At 34.2% G+C, this 20,323-nt stretch overlaps 1 protein-coding gene and 1 long non-coding RNA gene across 3 annotated transcripts; both read left to right on the top strand.

The window, feature by feature from the left end:
* Window positions 1-7,727: 7,727 nt before the first annotated feature.
* LOC135844397 (uncharacterized) lies at window positions 7,728-10,369 on the top strand. Its single transcript, XM_065362588.1, has 4 exons — window positions 7,728-7,907; window positions 9,023-9,215; window positions 9,326-9,481; window positions 9,894-10,369. The coding sequence occupies exons 2-4, from the start codon at window positions 9,152-9,154 to the stop codon at window positions 10,064-10,066; spliced, it is 393 nt and encodes a 130-aa protein (XP_065218660.1). The 5' UTR covers window positions 7,728-7,907; window positions 9,023-9,151; the 3' UTR covers window positions 10,067-10,369.
* Window positions 10,370-16,743: 6,374 nt separating this feature from the next.
* Window positions 16,744-18,917, top strand: LOC135844392 (uncharacterized). 2 transcript variants are annotated; one of them, XR_010558518.1, is made up of 4 exons: window positions 16,744-16,890; window positions 17,631-17,802; window positions 17,916-18,083; window positions 18,460-18,917. It is a non-coding gene; the product is annotated as an uncharacterized LOC135844392 (long non-coding RNA). The 2 variants fall into 2 exon arrangements; XR_010558519.1 differs by lacking the exon at window positions 16,744-16,890 and adding an exon at window positions 16,897-17,086.
* The last annotated feature ends 1,406 nt before the right edge of the window (window positions 18,918-20,323 follow it).

Below are 20,323 nucleotides of genomic sequence, written 5' to 3'. Positions count from 1 at the left end.
AGGTAATCGCCGGTTAGTCCGTCATCTCGCGGTTTATACCTGTACTTAGGAAACATTTTTGTAGCGGTTTTCGAATTCACATTTACGCAGCTTGGATCTGGATGGCGAGAAGAATGAACACAATGGTAACATTCCATTTCATTTACGGATATTGAAGGGCCACCTGACCAAGTATTGCAAAGATTCGTCTTGCAATATTCACATTCTGATCCCTCATGCGCTTGCTTATAAATTTTACAACCCTGAAAGTCATAATAGTATACTCTTTCAGGCCAAAAATATTCCACCGTTCGTTTTATAACAAATGACCCATCTGAAAAAAAAAAGCATTAGGTAGGTAAGTACCATGAAACATTTTGTTTGTTTGTATTTCATTTTACCCCTTTTAGACTATGTTTCAATGATTCATATTTCCTAAGAATATGGGGTCACAAAAAGGTCAAATCTTCTGAAGAGTACATGAAAAGAACCACATAAGTCACTTTTTAGAAAAAAATTTGTAAAAAATGACATGTAGGTAGTGTGGTAGGTACAACTACGAGGTTAAATAAGTGTGGGATTAATAATTTTGATAATATTTCGCAACGTTTTGAGTTCAAACTAGATGATTCCTGGTGTGTCAGATCGTGTATGTATTATAATAGATGTAAAAGCCATAAGTACATTACGACTTACGAGATCCGTCTTACATAAAATCCGACATTGCGAGATCCTGAGATATTATTTACATTGGCGGTTCTACTCGGTGAAACAGTTTTACGCACAATTGCTTATTTTGCGTACAAGATAACCCTTCAAGTGGTGTTGGGATTGCGCTCAAGGGGAAAAACATGACATGAAATTATTGAACATAATTATGTACCTAGCACAATTTTGAATTTTATTATTTTACGTATGGGTTGATATGTTTTTGACAACCCACTTGCCATGAGAAATAAACCTTTGAATTATTAAAAATTTTCTAAAAATCGAAAATTGAAATTGAGCAATTAGAAACGCTGCACATTCTGAATTAGAAAACTCTAATGCTTCAAAAATTTTGTCTCACCATATTCATTTTTTTTCTATTGAACTCTTGGTTTGGTTTTCCCAAGAAATCGAGTTTTGTGATGAAAACTTTGAAAAAAAATTCAAATTCTTCATATCAAATAATACTTAATTCTAGTTGAACAAGAAAACGTTTTTCCTTGAATATCCTCAAAACATCGCCTTCATTAAAAAAAAAAAAGGGAAATCTTATCGATAAATGAAAAATCATCAGCTCTACAATTGAATCGGTGAGAACAGAAAGGGGATAAGTCCATTTTCGCCGTTTTCAGGAATAACAAAAAACTTATTTATTCGGAAATTTAAAATTTTTGGTAAACATGCTTTAAGGTCATTAGAAGAGAACCCCAAGACACAATTTTTAGCACAGGTTCGAAAAAAAAATATTCACGCGCGCCGGCGCTGTTGCTGCCTAAACAAATGGGACTTAGACCCTTTCTGCACCCAATCGACAAAATTTCTTTTGAAATTTCTCGGGCACGAATGGGGCTTGATTGTACATCTAAGTACATCACTTAGACGGCTATCTCGTTTAAATTGACCGAAAACCCCTTGAGGTGTAAAACTTTTTGCCGAAGTTGTTAATTTTTTCGTCTTTTTTCAGTGCAGAAATTACCTTGAATTTCAAAAAATGGTCTTCTCGAAAATGTTTGTTATTTTTCAAGGAATTCAAAAAATTTAACAAAAAAGTTATAAATGCAGATCCGCCCACATACCGTGAAAATTTTTTTTTCCAAAATTGTGACTTGGTCCCTTTCTGTTCTCATCGATTCAATTGTGCCCCTTCATTTTTCTCATCAAATATGTTATCGTTAAAATGATAATTACTAGGAAGGGATGATTCAGATGATCGTGATTGCTTAAAAGGGGGGTTACATGAGAAACTACCTAAGGGGGTTGAATTTAGCCTATGTCTCCTAATGTCACTAGACATGGGTATCCGATCCAATATTAACGAAAACAACTAAAGGTTAGAATAATAATGAAATGAACACCTAACGTCATTATTCTCGTGCTACTCTTTATTGTATTAAAAGACATCAATCTAATTATAATTAATAAGTTAATTATAATATTCTCGACCTTCTTGACAATATATCAATCTAGGATCAGTGCCCTAAGATTGTTGCAGATCATGTAGTTCGCAGGAACATCCATACCTATCGAAATAGGCATAGTTAGGCGAAATAGGTATCAAACAATATACCATCATACGAGGCTGGATCTATGTCCTAGGCTCGAGTATGCATAATAATATCGGTTAATTGTGCTAACTTAAGATTAGTTAGTGGAGACACCACCATGTAAGTAAAACTTACCAAACACTGCTCACTGTCACACCACCTCTTTCCCTTAGCCTACCCCAATAATAGTGGCTGTCGGTGGCTGCTTTACGAAGAGACACACATATCACACGCACTACCATATAGATGTCCGGAACCATCTTAAGTAGCCGCAATAAGGAGATAATTAGGTAAACGCGGACGATACGTAAAGCAATTGAAGCATACGTTTCCAAAAGGCACTAAGTCCATTTTCAAAGATTCTGAGGTTGCAAGGCCATCTAGCATAAAGTTGTGGCCCAAAATGGCTGATTTTTTGATATTTTGTGCCCAAGGGTCTTGGCTACAACATATCAAAAAATCAGCCAATTTGGGTCATTTCTACGTTTCCAAATTGTACTAAGTACCATGAATTTCTTATCAATATTTTTTTGGACTTAGTGCGTTTTGGAAACGTATGCTTCAATTCTATTAATTACTCGATCGGCGAATGATTAAACTGATTAAATGAAATTACCACGCTAGAAGTGGAATAAACACGAATTCTTGGTCTCATCGGAGAGTTTACGTTAAATTCGACACTATGTGACCACAATGCCACTTGATACCTTACGCTGCAGACGATAGAAAACAAGTGAGGCTCGTGGGCGAATTCTCATACAGAGAAGCCACGATCCTGAAGATCTGAGCTCACCCCTTTTGTACATGATTGACAGATTTATGTACAAAACGGGTGTATTGTGTAAAGATACACGTACCAAGTGGTTTATGTGCATAATAATTTATGCACCGATAGTTCCCACGTTACGACGATTCCCCTAACCAGGTAATCTTTCCGAGAATGTCCACCTAGAGGGTGAAGGCATATTACACTATATCAAATACTTAAGGAATTTTTCTCCAAAAAATTTTATTGATCGTGATGAAAATTTTGAATTTTTTTTCAATTGTTTCACCAAGAAACGCAGTATTTTAGAGAAAAATTAGGGAATATACGAAATAAGTAAAGGAGAAATTAAAATTTTGATTCTCCTCATTTTTTGCTCACAGGACTTTTACTTTTGGCAGAAAATCAAATTTTTGTATGTGCCTAAAAAAAAAACCAAATAGTTTGTTGTATCGCAAATCACAAGGCCATATTTGATGAACTGTGGAGTTGTGGGTTTCAAGAGCCTGGTATAGACGATCCAATATATTTGACAAACTAATTGATAAAAAATATTTGGTTGCATGGAAAGTCAAATATATTAGATCATGTACACACTCTGATAATCTAAGTTTTTTTTTTCAAATTTTCAACGTTTTGTTGTCAATGACACCAATTCTGAAAATAGAAATTATTTATATTTTCAGAATGGCTTAACTCAAAATCTCAACAACATTGCAAGTTGTTTGGAGTTATAAAGGCACATCTCAAAAAACTCCACCTTTTTTGAGCAAATTTCGTACATACAAAGTGTTAACAAATAGTTTTGATTGTTTTGAATGTTTGTCAGTTAGAAATAGTCACAAGGAGTGCATTTTTTATTGGTTTGTACCAAATGGAAAAATTTTTTCAAATTGATCACTTTTCAGAAAAATGAATTTGCACATATCATGAAATTTTAGTTTTTTGAGAAAAACTCAAAAACTAAGCAGTCTAGAAAAAAACTAACGACATTATGTCGATTGGAAATTTAATTCTCTACAACTTTGTTATCATGAAATTTTTTTGGACGCTTCCTTTCGCCTCCACATCAACTTTAATGAAAGGTTCTGACTCAAAATGTTTTCCAAACATTGAAATATTTCCTCTTTAAGATTTTATTTTTCAGAGTGTTCTTATGCTAAATGAAGGTAGGATACCAGATCTTTAAAATGAGGTGCTATTGATTCCTCACAATTCATTATAAGTTGATAAAAATAATGAATCAAGTTTAAAAAAAAAAGAAAATCACCCTCCTGTAAAATTTCACTTTTTTGAGATGTGACCTTATAACTCCCGAGGTGCGATATGTGGCTTAATTGCCATTCGCTACACAATTTTTCTCAAATTAATAAATAAGGCAAACAGAATCAAATGTTTACATCTCCATTTTTAAAAATTTGGAGAAAAATGCAAATGACCTCTCTACTCTCTAGTCTGTATTGTTACCTTTTTTTTTTCTGGTACCCCAGTCCGGACTTGCCCGGTGGGGGAAGTATATTGTTATTTGATGGGACACAGCTTATTATTTACCGGGAGGGGGGGTTATCTAATAAGTCTATATCTTAATAATAACAATACATCTTAATTAACGGAAAACAGATATGCGGTGCTACATGGACTGGTGCGGTACTGGACCCGATCACGACCCGATGACCTGAACATAACTGCTGAAGATAATTGATTGTAGAATAGTAATTATCCAGGTTGTGATATATTGATGTAGGATACAAGCGACTTGTTGTTGATTGATAATTTGGCGTGTTGAGTAAAACCAGTTGGCGGAAACTGGATCAGCTTGGAAACAAGCGAATAGAAATAACGTATCAGAAATCTAGGTAGGTAGTAGGTACCTAAAATATGGAGATGATAATGTTAAATGTTTTCCTACCAACATATGTACATACACGAGGATATCAACCCGTACAGGATGTTGGGGGGTGGTGGTTGATAATGGTACAAACTTTAGATTTGCATACAACTCCACTGAGAAAAAAGGTTTTGTGAAGAGGTGGCCATCTTCAAAATTGAAGGGGCAAAATACGTTTTCAGAATTTACGAACTAAAATTCAATTTTCACCATAAGGGCCGGTAGTACTTTAAAAATAAATGATCATAATAAAATTTGTCAATTTTTTAAAGTAGATATTATTCAATTTTTCATTTCCGCATTTCATTTTTTTCATTGGGATTTGTTTAAATTGAAAATCATTTGTAGTCCCTTCAATTCGCTAGTTGGGCAAAACGTCATAATATGTGACGCGACGCGACAAAATCGACCTTCGAGCTGAAAACAAGTTTTTGAGTTATGGGGGGTTAAAGTTTTCAGTGCAGTTCTGCTCGTTTAGCGGAAGTACTTGCGTTCTAATCAGGTTCTCTGGCTAAACTAAGCTAAACATAGTCTTGGATAACGTTTCTTGCCTGTTTTGTGTGAATATCACTGGGTAAAATGGTTATTTACATTGATACAGGGGGCTCAGTCGTGATTGCCCTCATTTTTTCAATTTTTTTTTTATTTTTTCATTATTTCAATTTTGAAATCGATCTAGAGGCGAAACAAAGCGTTCTACGAGAAAAATTCATCGAGCAAAGTTGTAGAGAATTAAATTTCCAAAAACCTATAAGAGGTTTATTTTTCTCCAAAATGCATAGTTTTTCCGTTTTTCTCAAAAAACAAAAACCTCAGGATGATTACCATGAAATTTCTGTTTTTTGAGATTAACGGATAAACTATACATTTTGGAGAAAAATAAACCTCTTATAGGTTTTTGGAAATTTAATTCTCTACAACTTTGCTTGATGTATTTTTCTTGTAGAACGCTTTGTTTCGCCTCCAGGTCGATTTAAAAATTGAAATAATGAAAAAATAAAAAAAAATCAAAAAAATGAGCACACTTCTGACTGGATTACCATGTATATGGAGCTATGCAAAACATAGGGACTTCTGGGTGGTTTTAAATGATTTTTGAATGTCCGAGTACCAAAAATCCGTCAAAAAGTGAAAAATAATTTTTTCGGTCCGAAGGTCGATTTTGTCCCGTCACGTCACATATGTCATTTTGTTCATTTATCAAAGTACATATGTACTACCAACCCCCATGGTCAAAATTTGATTTTGAGTACCTACACATTTTGTCCCTTCAATTTTCAAGATAGGTAACTTGTTCATCTTACCTTTTTTGTTTCACACGTACATAGGTATGGTAACTTGTTAATGAACCAATTCTGTGTTGATCCAGACTATTATTCATCCATTTTATTTTAAAAAAGGTATTTTGTGAGAAGTTATTGATCCAGTTTGAATTTCTTCCAATCCAGTAATGATCCACCGAATTAGAAAATCTAATATTGTAAAAAGTCATTGATCCAATCCTGCTGTTAAGGTAACTGCAGCTGGTGTTATTCGTCTAGGGTTCCTCGGCTTACGTACCTACGATCCACCCAAGGGAGCCTAACTCGATAGTCCAAGAGGACAGAAACACACAAGATAGGCTGGGCCTCCCTTTTCCCACAATTCCCAACTAATATAAATCCACTCATGCCTATACATACTCGATATTTCTGGGCATCCTGTATATACTACTCATAGGTACTTACTAACACTGCAAACATCAAACATTTTTTTTGCAACATTAGCTCATTTTAAGACAAGTAGGGAGATGATGGATTTGTGATATACATGTTCCATTGAAAATTGATTTTTTTGTAAAGTCACCCTTATCCACTCACAAAATATTTTATCATTTTTATTTTCATGTAGGTACCTACGTATTTTCAGTGTTCTTTTTTTTAATGCATTATCAAAACAGATGCTTCAATTTTAAATTTTGCATTTTTTTTCTTAGATAGAAAATCACGACATGAAATTTTCCCAATCGATCGTTTTGAAAATATTCCATCTTTTTTCAAGTATTTTTCCCAACGTTTCTTTCAATACTTGATATTTTTTTCAATTTCCAAACTATTTTTCATTTTTTTCAACATTATTTTAAATTACAGAAATATTTCAATTCTTGAAATTGTATTCTTGATATTCTTTTTGGATTTTTAAAAAATTTTCAAAAAATTGCCAGATACTCGGATTAGGTAGGTAAGTTTGCAAATCATGATCAACTTCTGCAAAAAGTGACAATTAAAAAAAAAAAATAGGGAAAAAATTGAAATTTTTCAATTTGGTGAATGAAGCATCACAATTAATGTTTTTTGACCTCCTATCACACTGTAAATACGAATAGTAGGACTTTCTAGCTATGCGTTTTTCATTGTCCACAGGGCGCCATCTAACACTCGCGTAAGGTCCTTGAAAAAATCAAATACCTATACGAGCTAATTTGCATATTTTTGTCATTAGCCTGACTCAGGTGAGAAAACCGCCTGAAATCGCAAATAAAGGCAAAAAAAACTGTCTGAGCCAGGTAAAATGTAAGCTCGCGGGAAGGCGATATGAAGAGAAATAAGAATTGTATGGTGTGGCAATTGTCGCAGTGTATGAACATATAAACGTGTCAATCAACTCGTTTAAGTATTTCAAAAACATTCTGTAGAAACAAAAGAAAGGGTAAAAACACAGAGCAGCGATCACTTACGAAAAAAATTTGCGCTGAGGTAATCTTGGTTAGAAATTCAATCGCAAATACAGAGCTTTTATGTGCAATTGTGCATTGTTTACTATATTAAATTGTACATATAATACAACGTGCTTTTAATGTCATGCACATAGGAAATGTGTACAATAAAAATGCTTACTTAATCTACGTCGGAACGCGGATGAAAAAAATCATTATAAATATCGCCTACTGTCTAATTCATACTCGAAGTTACTGAAAATTGTTGTGCCGCCAAAGTGTGTATAGCTTAGTCAGTTACAAAGTGTCGGATACAAGTGTTATCAAGTAAGAAATTACTCAGCTTTTGAGGCTAGAATAATAGTTCAACGAGTACTCGAACCAGAAAATACGGGATACTCTGTTCTATTAAAGTAATTGGATGAGAAATAATGTAGGTAGTAGGTACCTAATTCAAGCGCAGAATTCTTGGTAAAAGAAAAGAATTCGAATTTTTGAGAACCTTTTGAAATTTAGTGAGATTCATTTTTGACTAACAAAGTATTCAGTATTCACATGTATTTCCTACAGTGACACTTTGTACTCGTATGTGCCCTTTTGCTGTTTTCTCCATCTCGAAACTTGATATTAAATTAAATAGCTTATTTTTGTTTCGTATTCCTGAATTAATCAACGAACAATCAAGTTTTGTTATTTTTACTTCAATTTTGTTTTTGTTTTTGTTTTGTTGCAAATCTTGATGTTACCACCCAACATCCCGAATTCGTTTTCCCGAAACCCTAAATCCCGAATGACCACTGGCGAAATGCTGAGACGGGATTTATGGCCTAGTTTTGACTTTTCCCCTCCCCACTTGAAATTATTGATGATGGTTTTGGATCATTCGGAAGCCTTCAATGGTTCGATTTCTCGATAAAAACTGCTAAAAATGTGGGTTTCTTACAAGAAATTGCGAAAATTGTCAATTACTAACATTGTCTCACACTCGCGTTCACCCTGAAACTGCGAAATATTTTACCATTTTGTCTAAAGTACTATAAAGTGTAATGTTTCGCTAAAAATTTGCTCAAAATTGTTGCTTTTTTTGGCAAAAATTTACAAAAAACTTAACTTCTTCATACCCGAATCCAATGGTATCGTTTTTGAATTATAACGAATACCTATACTTACGTATGTCAGAACTTTATTTAAAAAATTGGGGGGGGAGTGGGGGATTTTGGAAAAACGGTATTTGGGAAATGTCCGTGAATCAAATTCGATACACTTTAGAGCAGATTTTAAGAGATTTTCCCTGATTTAAATTGCCATTCGGAACATTTTCTTCAACTATGCAAATCATCCCCTCTCGAGATAATAAATTATGGGGCAGTGGAGAACCCGAGAAACGTTGCTGAATTGGTGACAAGAAACAAAAAACTTCTTTGTTCCTCAAATGATTTCAGAAAAAGTATTTTGTTGAACTGGTTGAATGAATTACCATCAGAATTTGCGTCGAAACTATTTGTACATTCGCTTCTCCATCGATTCATCGTTCAAACTTGTTATATATAAAACAGTGAAAGCCTATAAGTATGTGTAACTACAGTTCGGTTTTAATATTTTACGCTTTGATCTTGTTGGCTCAAATATCAAAAGGTAAATGTTTTTTTTTTGTTACTTAATTCGATGAATTTATCCTGAAATGTATCAACATACCTCCATACTTATGCCTTTCTGACATATGTACTAACTTTTATGAACTGCAGGAAAAGGTTTGAAATGTTATGAGTGTCGCTCAAACAGTACTTTGGACGCTGCAACTAAAAATTGTTTGGATGGGAATGAGAAAGTCCCTATAAAGGAATATACACCTATGCCAGGTTTTACAGCGGCATGTGTCACCCTCAAACGTCAATGGGAAGGTGAGAAATGCTACAGTGATTTTTTCACCAATGTTTTTGAAAAACTTGAATCCAGATGGCATACTATCAAACGTCCTAAGGTACATCTTTAAAAATTTGAAAGAAAGTCTGTCGAAAAAAACAAAATTAAAAAAAAAGTGAAATGCATAAAAGAATCAGTTCCACACTTACTCCACTTTTTATCTGTTTTAATTTTCATTAGTTAAAAATACTGTCCGAAATCAGTTGCCTACTTCCATTTTACATTTTCTAATATTTCAAATTGCGATATTTACATAACAACTAAAGATCTTATTCTAACATTCAATGAGAAAGAAAAATGAAGCATTGGGACGCAAAGTAGCGAGATATTTTACAAAAAACGAAGTTTTCTTCATTATGTGCCTATCTATGTGGATTTTTATTATTTCAGATGGATATATTAAAGTGGCGCGATTGGGATATGATAGGTTGCCCGGAAAGCTTGGATATAATGCTGTTTGCGCATCCTTGGGCGCATATGATCTTCCTGATGTTGATTGTGAAGTTTGTGGAACAGATCTCTGCAACGACAAAGATGTCAAGGCTGGTAAAATTTCACACTAGGCTGGCCATTTTGTGGCGGTCGCGTACCAAAACACACATAAAAAATTATTTCAACTTCCTCCCCGCCCGCTTGTAAACCTTGTAAAAGATAGATAAAAAAAAATTACCTATTTGAAAGATGTGTAGGTATGTATTGTGCACCTTACCTACTACAGTAATATTAAAAAAAGGTCAGAAATGACAAATTTTAATAACTAAATTAATATAAGTAGGTACCTAACTGTAATGTATGTTCGGAAGTTTTGTTGTTTTGTGTTGTGTTACTTGTATTAAACAAAAGGAATAAATGACAGTGCAGCCTCACTATGAACTTGAAATGTGAAAACATTCTTAGAATCATATCAGAGATCCGTGTGAATTGTTCCCTGGGGATTTGGATGAAAAGTGGTCTCAGTGGAAACCCGTTGCCTAAGTACATACCACATCATTGAAATTCCTGCCAGTTTTGAGTTCAGCTCCCACATAAGAATTTAGAATTTTGAAATTTTCAAAAATCGCTACCTCGAAGCTCAGATTTTTTCTATGGCCGCATTATCTAACCCACGTGCTTGCACAAAACACCTCTATCATTTTTCCATTAAGCTAAATTTTTCATATTATACCTATGTTTTATGGATTACTTATTCAAATTTTCATTGAAAATACAGAATTTGAATAGGTACTCGTTGAAAAATATAATATGAAAAATACAATATACCTACCTCTCCTTGGAGAAAAATTCATAAAATCAAAATTTTTCTATTCGCAGGGATATTTTTAGAATTTACACGATTGGCAAACTTGAAATAAAATTGCAAACACCCAACGAAAATGAAACACAAAACTCTGACTAGGGGAATAATGAAAAACTTGAAATTCTGAAATATTATCGATAGCTGGAGTGAAATGAAAAATAAAAAGAAGTCCAGGTCAATTTGGAGGGGCTACAGGCTGTTCTAAAAGTCGAAAAACACGTGAAAATAGCCGAAAAATACACTTTTTGTTATCCTAGGAAAAATTCAAATGAGGTTGAAAGGTTGAAACCAGCAAAAAGCACTCAAGTCGCACCATCTCACTGTATGCTGGAGATAAAAAAATAAAAACCTTATGAGTAATTAGAATGAGGAATAGTCGGTGGCAGAGTAGGTAGATATAGGTTTTGTTTATTTGGAAGCCTCCGTTTTACAGAGAGAAGCAGGTCAATATTATTAACCCTTTTCTGTGTGAAAGAACTATACGTACTCACTCACATGTATGCTACGCAGCAGCCATAGTATACCTAGTGTAGTCAGGTTACGCTGAAAGCTCCATCAAACTCCCACTTCATTTTCGATTTAAAAAAAATAAATAAAATTCTGGATTCTAGCATTCAGTGCCATTCTAACATCCTGCACCTCCCCCCCCCCCATTTTGAAAAAAATCAGAAAAATTATAAGAATGTAACATGACGTCCTGTAGAACCTCCGCAAATGAGCTAGAGACACCATACCAGAGAGGTATTTCAATAAGTGAACAATTTTGCAAAGTTTATCTCTCAGATTGACACAATGTACCCTCCAAGATAAACTATCATCCACATGAACCCCCAAATATTTATGTTGCATGACCTGCACCAGAGGAGCACAGTTACATGACCCATTGCAACCACCATCATGGAAATATACTTGACCACCCAAGTCCCGAACATACTGCTCTTGAAAACCAAACACACGCAATTCCAACTTTGAAGAGTTTATTTTGAGTCCCCTGCTCTCAAACCAGCCTGCAATTGTTTTTCAATCTTCATTGAGCAGCTGAACAAGTTCATCCACAGTCTCGGCAGAGATAACTAAAACAAGTATCATCAGCAAAAGCACTAAGAACACCTCTCAAAGGGAAGCTTACACGAAAAAAAAAAGTATGGATAATTTTTACTATTATATTGGGATTTTTACTATGAGAATAGTAAATTTTACTAATGTATTTTTTGGCTGAGTAAAAATCACTATTATTTTTGAATGGGATCCGGTTACTGTACTGAAATAGTAATTTTTATTAATTTTTTTTTTCGTGTAAGTAGTCTATTGATGTAAATTAGAAAAAGAAGAGGCCCCAACAGGCTCCCCTGAGGTACTCCTCGTAACACCTGAGCCATAGCACTCAAAACATCTCTAGTTTGAACAGGTTGTGTCCTTCCACTAAGGTACGAGTAAAACCAACTAACAATACATTTGTCAAAACCACAATACTGCAAATCATCAATGAGTATCGCCGGAGAAATGCAAGAGTCTCTAGGAAGCACCAATATTGTATTTACCAGGTGACCAAGAATAATGGGTTTTGTAATGTTCTGATATGCCAAAAAGGAAAAAAAAATTCCCTAATTAAAAACTGGAAAATAAAATAACAATGGAGAGAAAGTGCTTTCGAATTATTGTTTCGATGCAAAATGAAAGATTATTTCATATTTCATTGAAACAATCACTCAAACGCCATTTTTTACATGATTATTTAATTTTCTAATTTTCATAACGGGAATTTTCTCTCCTTTTTGATAACATTGAAATCCCATTATTCTTGATCACCGGGTAAAGGTGATAAAGCAAATTTTTTTGTTTTAAATGGGATTTTTTCAAAAATCTGGAATTTTCAAAATATTGACGGTGATTTCAAAACAGCTTGAAATCACTTCCAGCATGAGATTTACAGGGTCATCCAAAAAAGACATTACCATTTCAAACGCGCGTATATATATAAGACAACAGTGCATTTTAGCGCGGAACTCTTGGCAGCACTGAATTCCTTGAAGAACTTAGAACATATAGTATTAACATAGAAGGCTCATTCGCTATACCACTGTACAGGAGCTCGTTGCGCCAACATTTCCTCGCGAATGTGGTGGAAAAGTCCAATCATCACCGTAGCTTTTTTGTGTTTAAATAGAATTTACTCGAAATTTTGATCAAGGACATAGGTGTTTGAGGTAAGAAAAATAATCTATGTTAAATTCTCTACAAGATGAAGTAGGTTTAAAGGTTGTCCGAGCGATAGGAAAAAGTTATGAAAGCTCAAAGTTGTAAAACCCTCGGAAAAGAATTGTTTTTTCATATTTAAATGCAATTTACCCAAAATTTTGATCGAGGACGTAGGTTTTTGAGGTAAGAAAAATGATCTACGTTAAATTCTCTACAAGATGGAGATTATTAGAAAATCATCCGCCCCATAGAAAAAAAGTTACAAAAGCTCAAAGTTGTAAAAAAAATACGAAAAAACAGTTTTTTCAGTAGTTTTACAACTTTAGGCTCTCGTAACTTTTTTTCTATGGGGCGGATGGTTATCAAATAAACTCCATCTTGTAGAGAATTTAACGTAGATCATTTTCCTTACCTCAAAAACCTACGTCCTCGATCAAAATTTTGAGTAAATTGTATTTAACTACAAAAAAACACGAAAAAAACGGGTTTTTAAAAGAGTTTTACAACTTTGATCTTTCGTAACTTTTTCTCTATAGTGCGGACAACATTCAAACCTACTTCATCTTGTAGAGAATTTACCATAGATTATTTTTCTTACCTCAAACGCCTATGTCCTCGATCAAAATTTCGAGTAAATTGCATATAAATACGAAAAAACAATTCTTTTCCAAGGATTTTACAACTTTGAGCTTTCATAATTTTTTTTCTATCGCTTGGACAACTTTCAAACCAACTTCATCTTGTAGAGAATTTAACGTAGATTATTTTTCTCACCTCAAACGCCTATGTCCTTGATCAAAATTTCGAGTAAATTGCATATAAATACGAAAAAACAATTCTTTTCCAAGGATTTTACAACTTTGAGCTTTCATAATTTTTTTTCTATCGCTTGAACAACTTTCAAACCTACTTCATCTTGTAGAGAATTTAACGTAGATTATTTTTCTCACCTCAAACACCTATGCCCTCGATCAAAATTTCGAGTAATTTCATAAAAACAATCAAGTCGATGCATCACGGACAACTATGGGGATATCAATAGCTGAAGCGGGGTAGTGAAACTCTTTGTCAGACTTTTCTCCCACATTTATGTTGTTCGACTCATATTATCACAACTTGCCTTCTATGTTAATACTATATGTTCTAAGTTGAAGAATTACATTTTTAAAACACTCCCCGAAAAGTCAGTTTGGTACAAACGTTCGGCTGCCAGAGCGATTTTTGTAAAAAAGTACAGTTTTACACAAAACCTCATTTTTATCATGTCACAACTTTTGAAAATCAAAAGCTTGGGTACTGAGCAAGAAAGTTTTATGAAAAAGTTCAACTGTCCATGTGGAAAGAAGCCAGAGAGACCCAAAATAAACATCCTCTCCATAAAATTCAGCAAAAAATGAATTTTGGTGACGTGCTCGATAAAGCTCTTAAATACAAGTATGGAAATAGAGTATGCTCTTAAGAAAGTCATAGCATTTTACATATATGTTACGTACTGCGCATGGCAGGTTGGTGTCGTCACGCAGTGGAGGATGAGGCAATCGGTACAGAACATCCGCAAGTTTTGTGCGCATGCGTTGGGACTTAGCTGTTGTGCATGTTGTTCTGTTAATTCTGTTATCACTTACCCCTACATACGAATTTCAGTTTATTTTCAATAATTCTGGTTGTTTCGAATTACGATTCATTTTTTGAACAACAAAAGTTACCTTAACGTAATTTAAAATGAATTGCCGCGTGCAATGTGATCATTGTAAATCTACATTCTCTCGAAAGCACAATCAAACCTCATAACTCACATCGTTTTCATTTCATCCAAAAAGGCAGTAGTATTTAATTTAAAATACTTATTAAATACATAGAATGAATCGCCGCGTGCAATGTGATCATTGTAAATCTACATTCTCTCGAAAGCATAATCAAACCTCATCACTCATATCGTTTTCATTTCATCTAAAAAGGCAGTAGTATTAGTATTACGAGTACTAAGACGATAAGACATAAAATATCATACGAACATTGTAAAGAAGCATTTATTTACTAGCAGAGATTAGCTTGCCAGTATTCATTTGTTTTTTATTTCATTCCAATCAAATTTCAGATAGAATGATGCTGCGAAACACTCGTATATAATTGAATTTCATCTACGAGTAATCTCACTTGACTGCTTGAGTAAACAAAGTTGCAATCCTTGAAAAATAATCTCAATCAGTAGTAAAGCATCGATGTTTTATGTATTTATGCAGTTTGAAAAAAATTAAAATTTGAAAATTACATAAAAATTTAATACTCAACATATACTCAACGATATTCAGATGAGGATACGACGACGTACAGCATGTTGTGAATAGCATGAAAAATAACAAGTCCCGACGCATGCGCACAAAACTTGTGGATGTTCTGTACCGATTGCCTCGTAGTGGAGGTGGGTGGAGCAACCAATGGGGTGCAACGTTGTACGTGAACAGCTGATTTGATGCTTGCTCGCGCACTGCGCAGTATGTAAAACTTACGTACAATCCTATGACTTTCTTAAGAGTATAATCTATTTCCATACTTGTATTAAAGAGCTTTAGTGCTCGATAATCAGTTCAGTGCAGTAAAGTTGAACTGAAAAAAAGTCGAGCACAACTTGCATGATTTGAAATTCAAGATGAAACAAGAGGAATATCGGTGATGTTCTGCGCAGCACATCATTCTATGAAGAAATTCATTTCCACAGCATTTTCCAATCTACTACATATCACAGATATTCCCTTGTTTTCTCACAAATTTCAAATCGTGCAAGTTGTGCTCGACTTTTTTTCAGTTCAACTTTACTGCACTGAACTGATTATCAAGCACGTCACCAAAATTCATTTTTTGCTGAATTTTATGGAGAGGATGTATATTTTGGGTCTCGTCTCTCTGGCTTCTTTCCACACGGACAGTTGAACTTTTTCATAAAACTTTCTTGCTCAGTACCCAAGATTTCGATTTTCAAAAGTTGTGACATGATAAAAATGAGGTTTTGTGTAAAAATGTACTTTTTTACAAAAATCGCTCTGGCAGCCGAACGTTTGTACCAAACTGACTTTGTGGGGAGTGTTTTAAAAATGTAATTCTTCAAGGAATTCAGTGCTGCCAAGAGTTCGGCGCTAAAATACACTGTTGTCTTATGTACGCGCGTTTGAAATGGTAAAGTCTTTTTTGGATGACCCTGTACAGGGTGGCCAGAAATATCGGGTACCCCTAAGAAAGTTTTTCATTAAAAATATAGGTTGGCAACGTGAAATAGATGCATATGATTGGTGGAATGTTATCTCTCCAGTCCAACAACCAATCATGTGTTATCATTATTATCATTCACTGTGACCAACCGAAGTATTTAGTTAGAAAACTTTTTTAGGGGTACCCGATATTTCTGGCCACCCTGTATATTGAAATTAAAGTTGTATGGTGTAGCAATTGTCGCAGTGAATGAAGCAACCATTGTAGCAACATGAATATAAACACGTATAATAAACTAAACTCGTTCAAGTATTTCAAAAACATTAGGCATGTAGAAACAGAAGAAATGGTAAAAAGACAGAGCAGTGATCTCTTACAAAAAAAATTGCACTGAGGTAATCTTGGTTGGAAATTCAATTGCAAATACAGAGCATTTATGTGCATCGTTTATTGCATTAATTATTGTAGGTACCTATAATACAATGCGCATTAGATACCGTATGAGAAATTTATCAAATGCTTGCTTAATATACGTTGACACGCGGATGAAAAAAAAATCATTATAAATATCGCCTACTGTCTAGTTCGTACTCAAAGTTACCGAAAGTTTTTGTGCCGCCGAAGTGTGTAGCATTAGTTATAGCTTAGTCAGTTACAAAGTGTAGCAAACAATTGTGTTATCAAGTAAGAAATTATTCAGCATTTGAGCCTTAAGGCTAGAATAGGTACTAAGAGTACTCGAACCAAGAAAATATGGAATACGTTTGGATATACTTAATAGAACAGGTTCCTATTCTGTTAAAGTAATTGGATGAGAATTAATGTACCTAATTCAAGTGCAACAAAAGAATTTGGAATTTTGAGAACCTTTTAACATTAGGTGAAGTTCATTTTTTTTGGTTAACAAGCCTGATTTTTTCATGTTATGTGTGAATTTGAAAAGTAACAGTTTCTTCCCACTACATGAATTTGACTAGCAGCTGAAATTTTGGCCAAAGGGTCTATGTTCGATACACCATCGAATAATACTACCGTCGGCCGGATCTGGAACTCTCATCAGAAATCGAATTTCTTACCTATCGCTATAGTACTCGTAATTGCTTACAAGCAGTTGGAAAATTTGAAAAACCAGTTGAATCATCTCACCTAATGAATTAGTGCTCAAATTTCGGTCAAATAGTCTGTGCTGGATACCAAATTGACTCATATCATCATCGGCCGGATCCAGCTGTATACGGTCAAAAAAACAGAATTTCTTATTGCTTTTTCTAAAAATTCGATTCCTGATGATAATTCCAGATCCGAATCGTTTGATGTGTAAAATATAATTATGTATGTAGGTATTTATTTTCTATAGCCACCTACACTACGATATGCTGGGGTTGTAATTCTCAAATTCATCCACAAATCACTTTATTTCTCAGGTTGAATAAATTACAATCACAATTTGCGTCGAAAATAATTTGTACATCGACTTCTTGATTCATCGCTCACTGTTGTTATAAACCAGTGTAAGCCCAAGTACAAATATGTGTAACTACAGTTCAGTTTTAATATTATTTTACGCTATGATTTTGTTGGCTCATATATCAAAAGGTAACTATTTTCTTTACTTAATTCGAGGCATTACGTATTGTGAATCCATCCTGAAAATTCAAATGTATCAACGTAATACCTCTATATACCTTCCTAACTTTTTTGAACTGCAGGAAATGGTTTGAAATGTTATGAGTGCGGAGGTCACAGTCAAGATTTGGACGCAGTAACTAAAAATTGTTTGGATGGGAATGAAAAAGTCCCTGTACAAGAACGCATCATTAATAATAACATTGAAATGTATAAAGCTGTGTGTTTCATGGTCAATATCACATCGATAGGTGAGATGCAACAATGATGTTTTAATTCAAGTTTTCATTATACTTTCATTTACTGTCAAACATGTTAATTTCGGACATCAGTAATAATATGAAAGAACGCCTATCGAAAAAAAAACAAAATAAAAAAGAAAAGTGAACAATATACCTATCCCACCAGAAAATGCATAAAAAATCTGTTCTATTATTCATTTAAGTATTCCATTTTTTTTTCTGTTTTAATTTTCATCAGTCAAAAATACTGTCCGAAATCAAGTATTTTGACAATAGGTATTACCTACTTAACTATACAATATACATGTTACATTTTTCTAATTTCAAAAGCAAAATATTTCACAAACAAACGAGTTTCTCTTCAGATATATTTTCATCATTTCAGATGGTTATTCATACATGGTGGGGCGATCTGGAGTAAATAATTTGTTAAGAGATGATAAAAACGCACCAGATAACGCGTGCAAAGAGGTTTTAGGTGATAGAAGTAAAAGAGGGGTTTGCAGTTACTGTTTTACAGATTTCTGCAATGGTCAGGCCCAGACTGACACAGGTGACAAGGCTAGTGAAATTGTTGTCGCCGTTAATACAACTTTTCGAAAATCAAATTGACTTAGACAGTTAGACGATAGATATTTTTAAGAAATTTTGTTTCGTTATTTAACGTTATGTTACGCGTTATGTTTTATCATTTGGCACGATTATTTCGTATTTAACCGTTAATATTGCGATATTCAATATTCATCTGTCCGAACGACTTAAGCCCCTCTATGTACTTGACTCGATGAACTTGCATTTAATTGTATTTTGTACATCGTGGTAATAAAACCCACTTTTGCTGGCGATGAGTTTTCGTTTTTATTGAACTTTGAAAGTTGTGCACGTGGTGCAAATGAGGAGCGATATTCCAAAACGCCCTTAGTCCATTTTTTTTTTGAATTTCTTTTAAAGAAAAAAAGCGTTCCAAAACGCATTTTGTCCATTCTTATCAGTGGCGTAGCAAAGGGGGGGCGAAGGGGGCCATGCCCCCCCCCCTTGAGAGCGAAAATTTGAAAGAAAACATGCAAAAATGGACGTTTTTTCGTTGTTTGGACCCATTTTTTCCAAAAATTTTCGCTCTCGCTTCGCTCGAGCAGTAATTTTGCCTTTATTTTCATGAAATCACCACACATTACAATAGATTTTCAGAAAATTACCCCTCATTTCGATTTTTCATGCCTAAAAATATGGTTTTGCCCCCTCCTTGAGAAAATCCTGGCTACGCCACTGATTCTTATTGAATTTTTGTAGCGGTATCTGGTGGATGAAGTGTTTAGCTACACTCCTACATCATAAATCCACCCAAATAAAGTTTTAAACTTGCCTAAATAGCCAATTTACCAGATTAAAAATGAAATTTTTAAAAATGGACATAGGGCGTTGTGGAATATCGCTCCTCAAATGAATATGTTATAAGTAGTTGTCGATGTTTTTCGCTATTTTCAGTGTTGTCAGTTTAAAACAGTCCCGTATGTTTAAACGTCGAGAAAAAAACAGATAGTGTTTGAAACAAAATTCTGTTTAAAATGTTTTTTTTTTTTGTTTTAAACAAGTTTTTTTTCAACCTTAATTTCCTTAAAAAACCCGAGTTTTTTTTTCAATTTCTCGCTGAAAAAGTAGTGAAATTGAAGGGACTGAATTTTTAGATTTCCATTTTTCTTTCTATACTTTTTTTTGAAGGCTAGTTTTGTGTTTTGATTTCAATTTTCTAATATTTCTTGAGCCTTATAAGTAGCTATTTTATGACGTCGCATCTTGAAAGTTGATGACTGGATAACGCATATTTGAAAAACTAAATCCAAAACAAATGAATTTGTGTTAAAAACGTGTTTAAAACCCTGTTTTAAACAAAAAAAAAAGTTCTACACAAAACAGAAATTTCGCACAATGGCCGGGCCCACAGAAAGAATGACACCGATGACAAGGCTGGTGTTTCACACCAGGCGAGCTTTTTTGCGGCGGTCACGTATACCAAAACACACACAAAAATATCGTATCCCCCCCCCAACCATTGTAAAAGAGAGATAAAAATTATTATTTGAAAAATGTGTAAAGTAGAGTGGGGTAATTGCAAAGCACTACATTTGATTAGTGACACTTTGAGAGAGCGCTGTGAGAAGACTATTGCACGGATGAAGCTGAAATTTGTACCACTTATACTTCAGGGGGTTCTCTATCAATGGTAAAATTTTGGTACAATTTGGTCCACA

The sequence above is a fragment of the Planococcus citri genome, chromosome 1 (genome assembly GCF_950023065.1).
Source record: "Planococcus citri chromosome 1, ihPlaCitr1.1, whole genome shotgun sequence".
Taxonomy (NCBI): Eukaryota; Metazoa; Arthropoda; class Insecta; order Hemiptera; family Pseudococcidae; genus Planococcus; species Planococcus citri.
The sequence above is the reverse complement of the archived record's forward strand: the minus strand, read 5'-3'. Positions and strand labels throughout refer to the sequence as shown.

Coding starts and splice junctions, on each gene's coding strand:
- LOC135844397 (XM_065362588.1), top strand. CDS start 9,152: ATGTGTAACTACAGTTCGGTTTTAATATTTTACGCTTTGATCTTGTTG. Junction 9,216..9,325: donor GTTGGCTCAAATATCAAAAG/GTAAATGTTTTT, acceptor TATGAACTGCAG/GAAAAGGTTTGAAATGTTAT. Junction 9,482..9,893: donor CCTCAAACGTCAATGGGAAG/GTGAGAAATGCT, acceptor TTATTATTTCAG/ATGGATATATTAAAGTGGCG.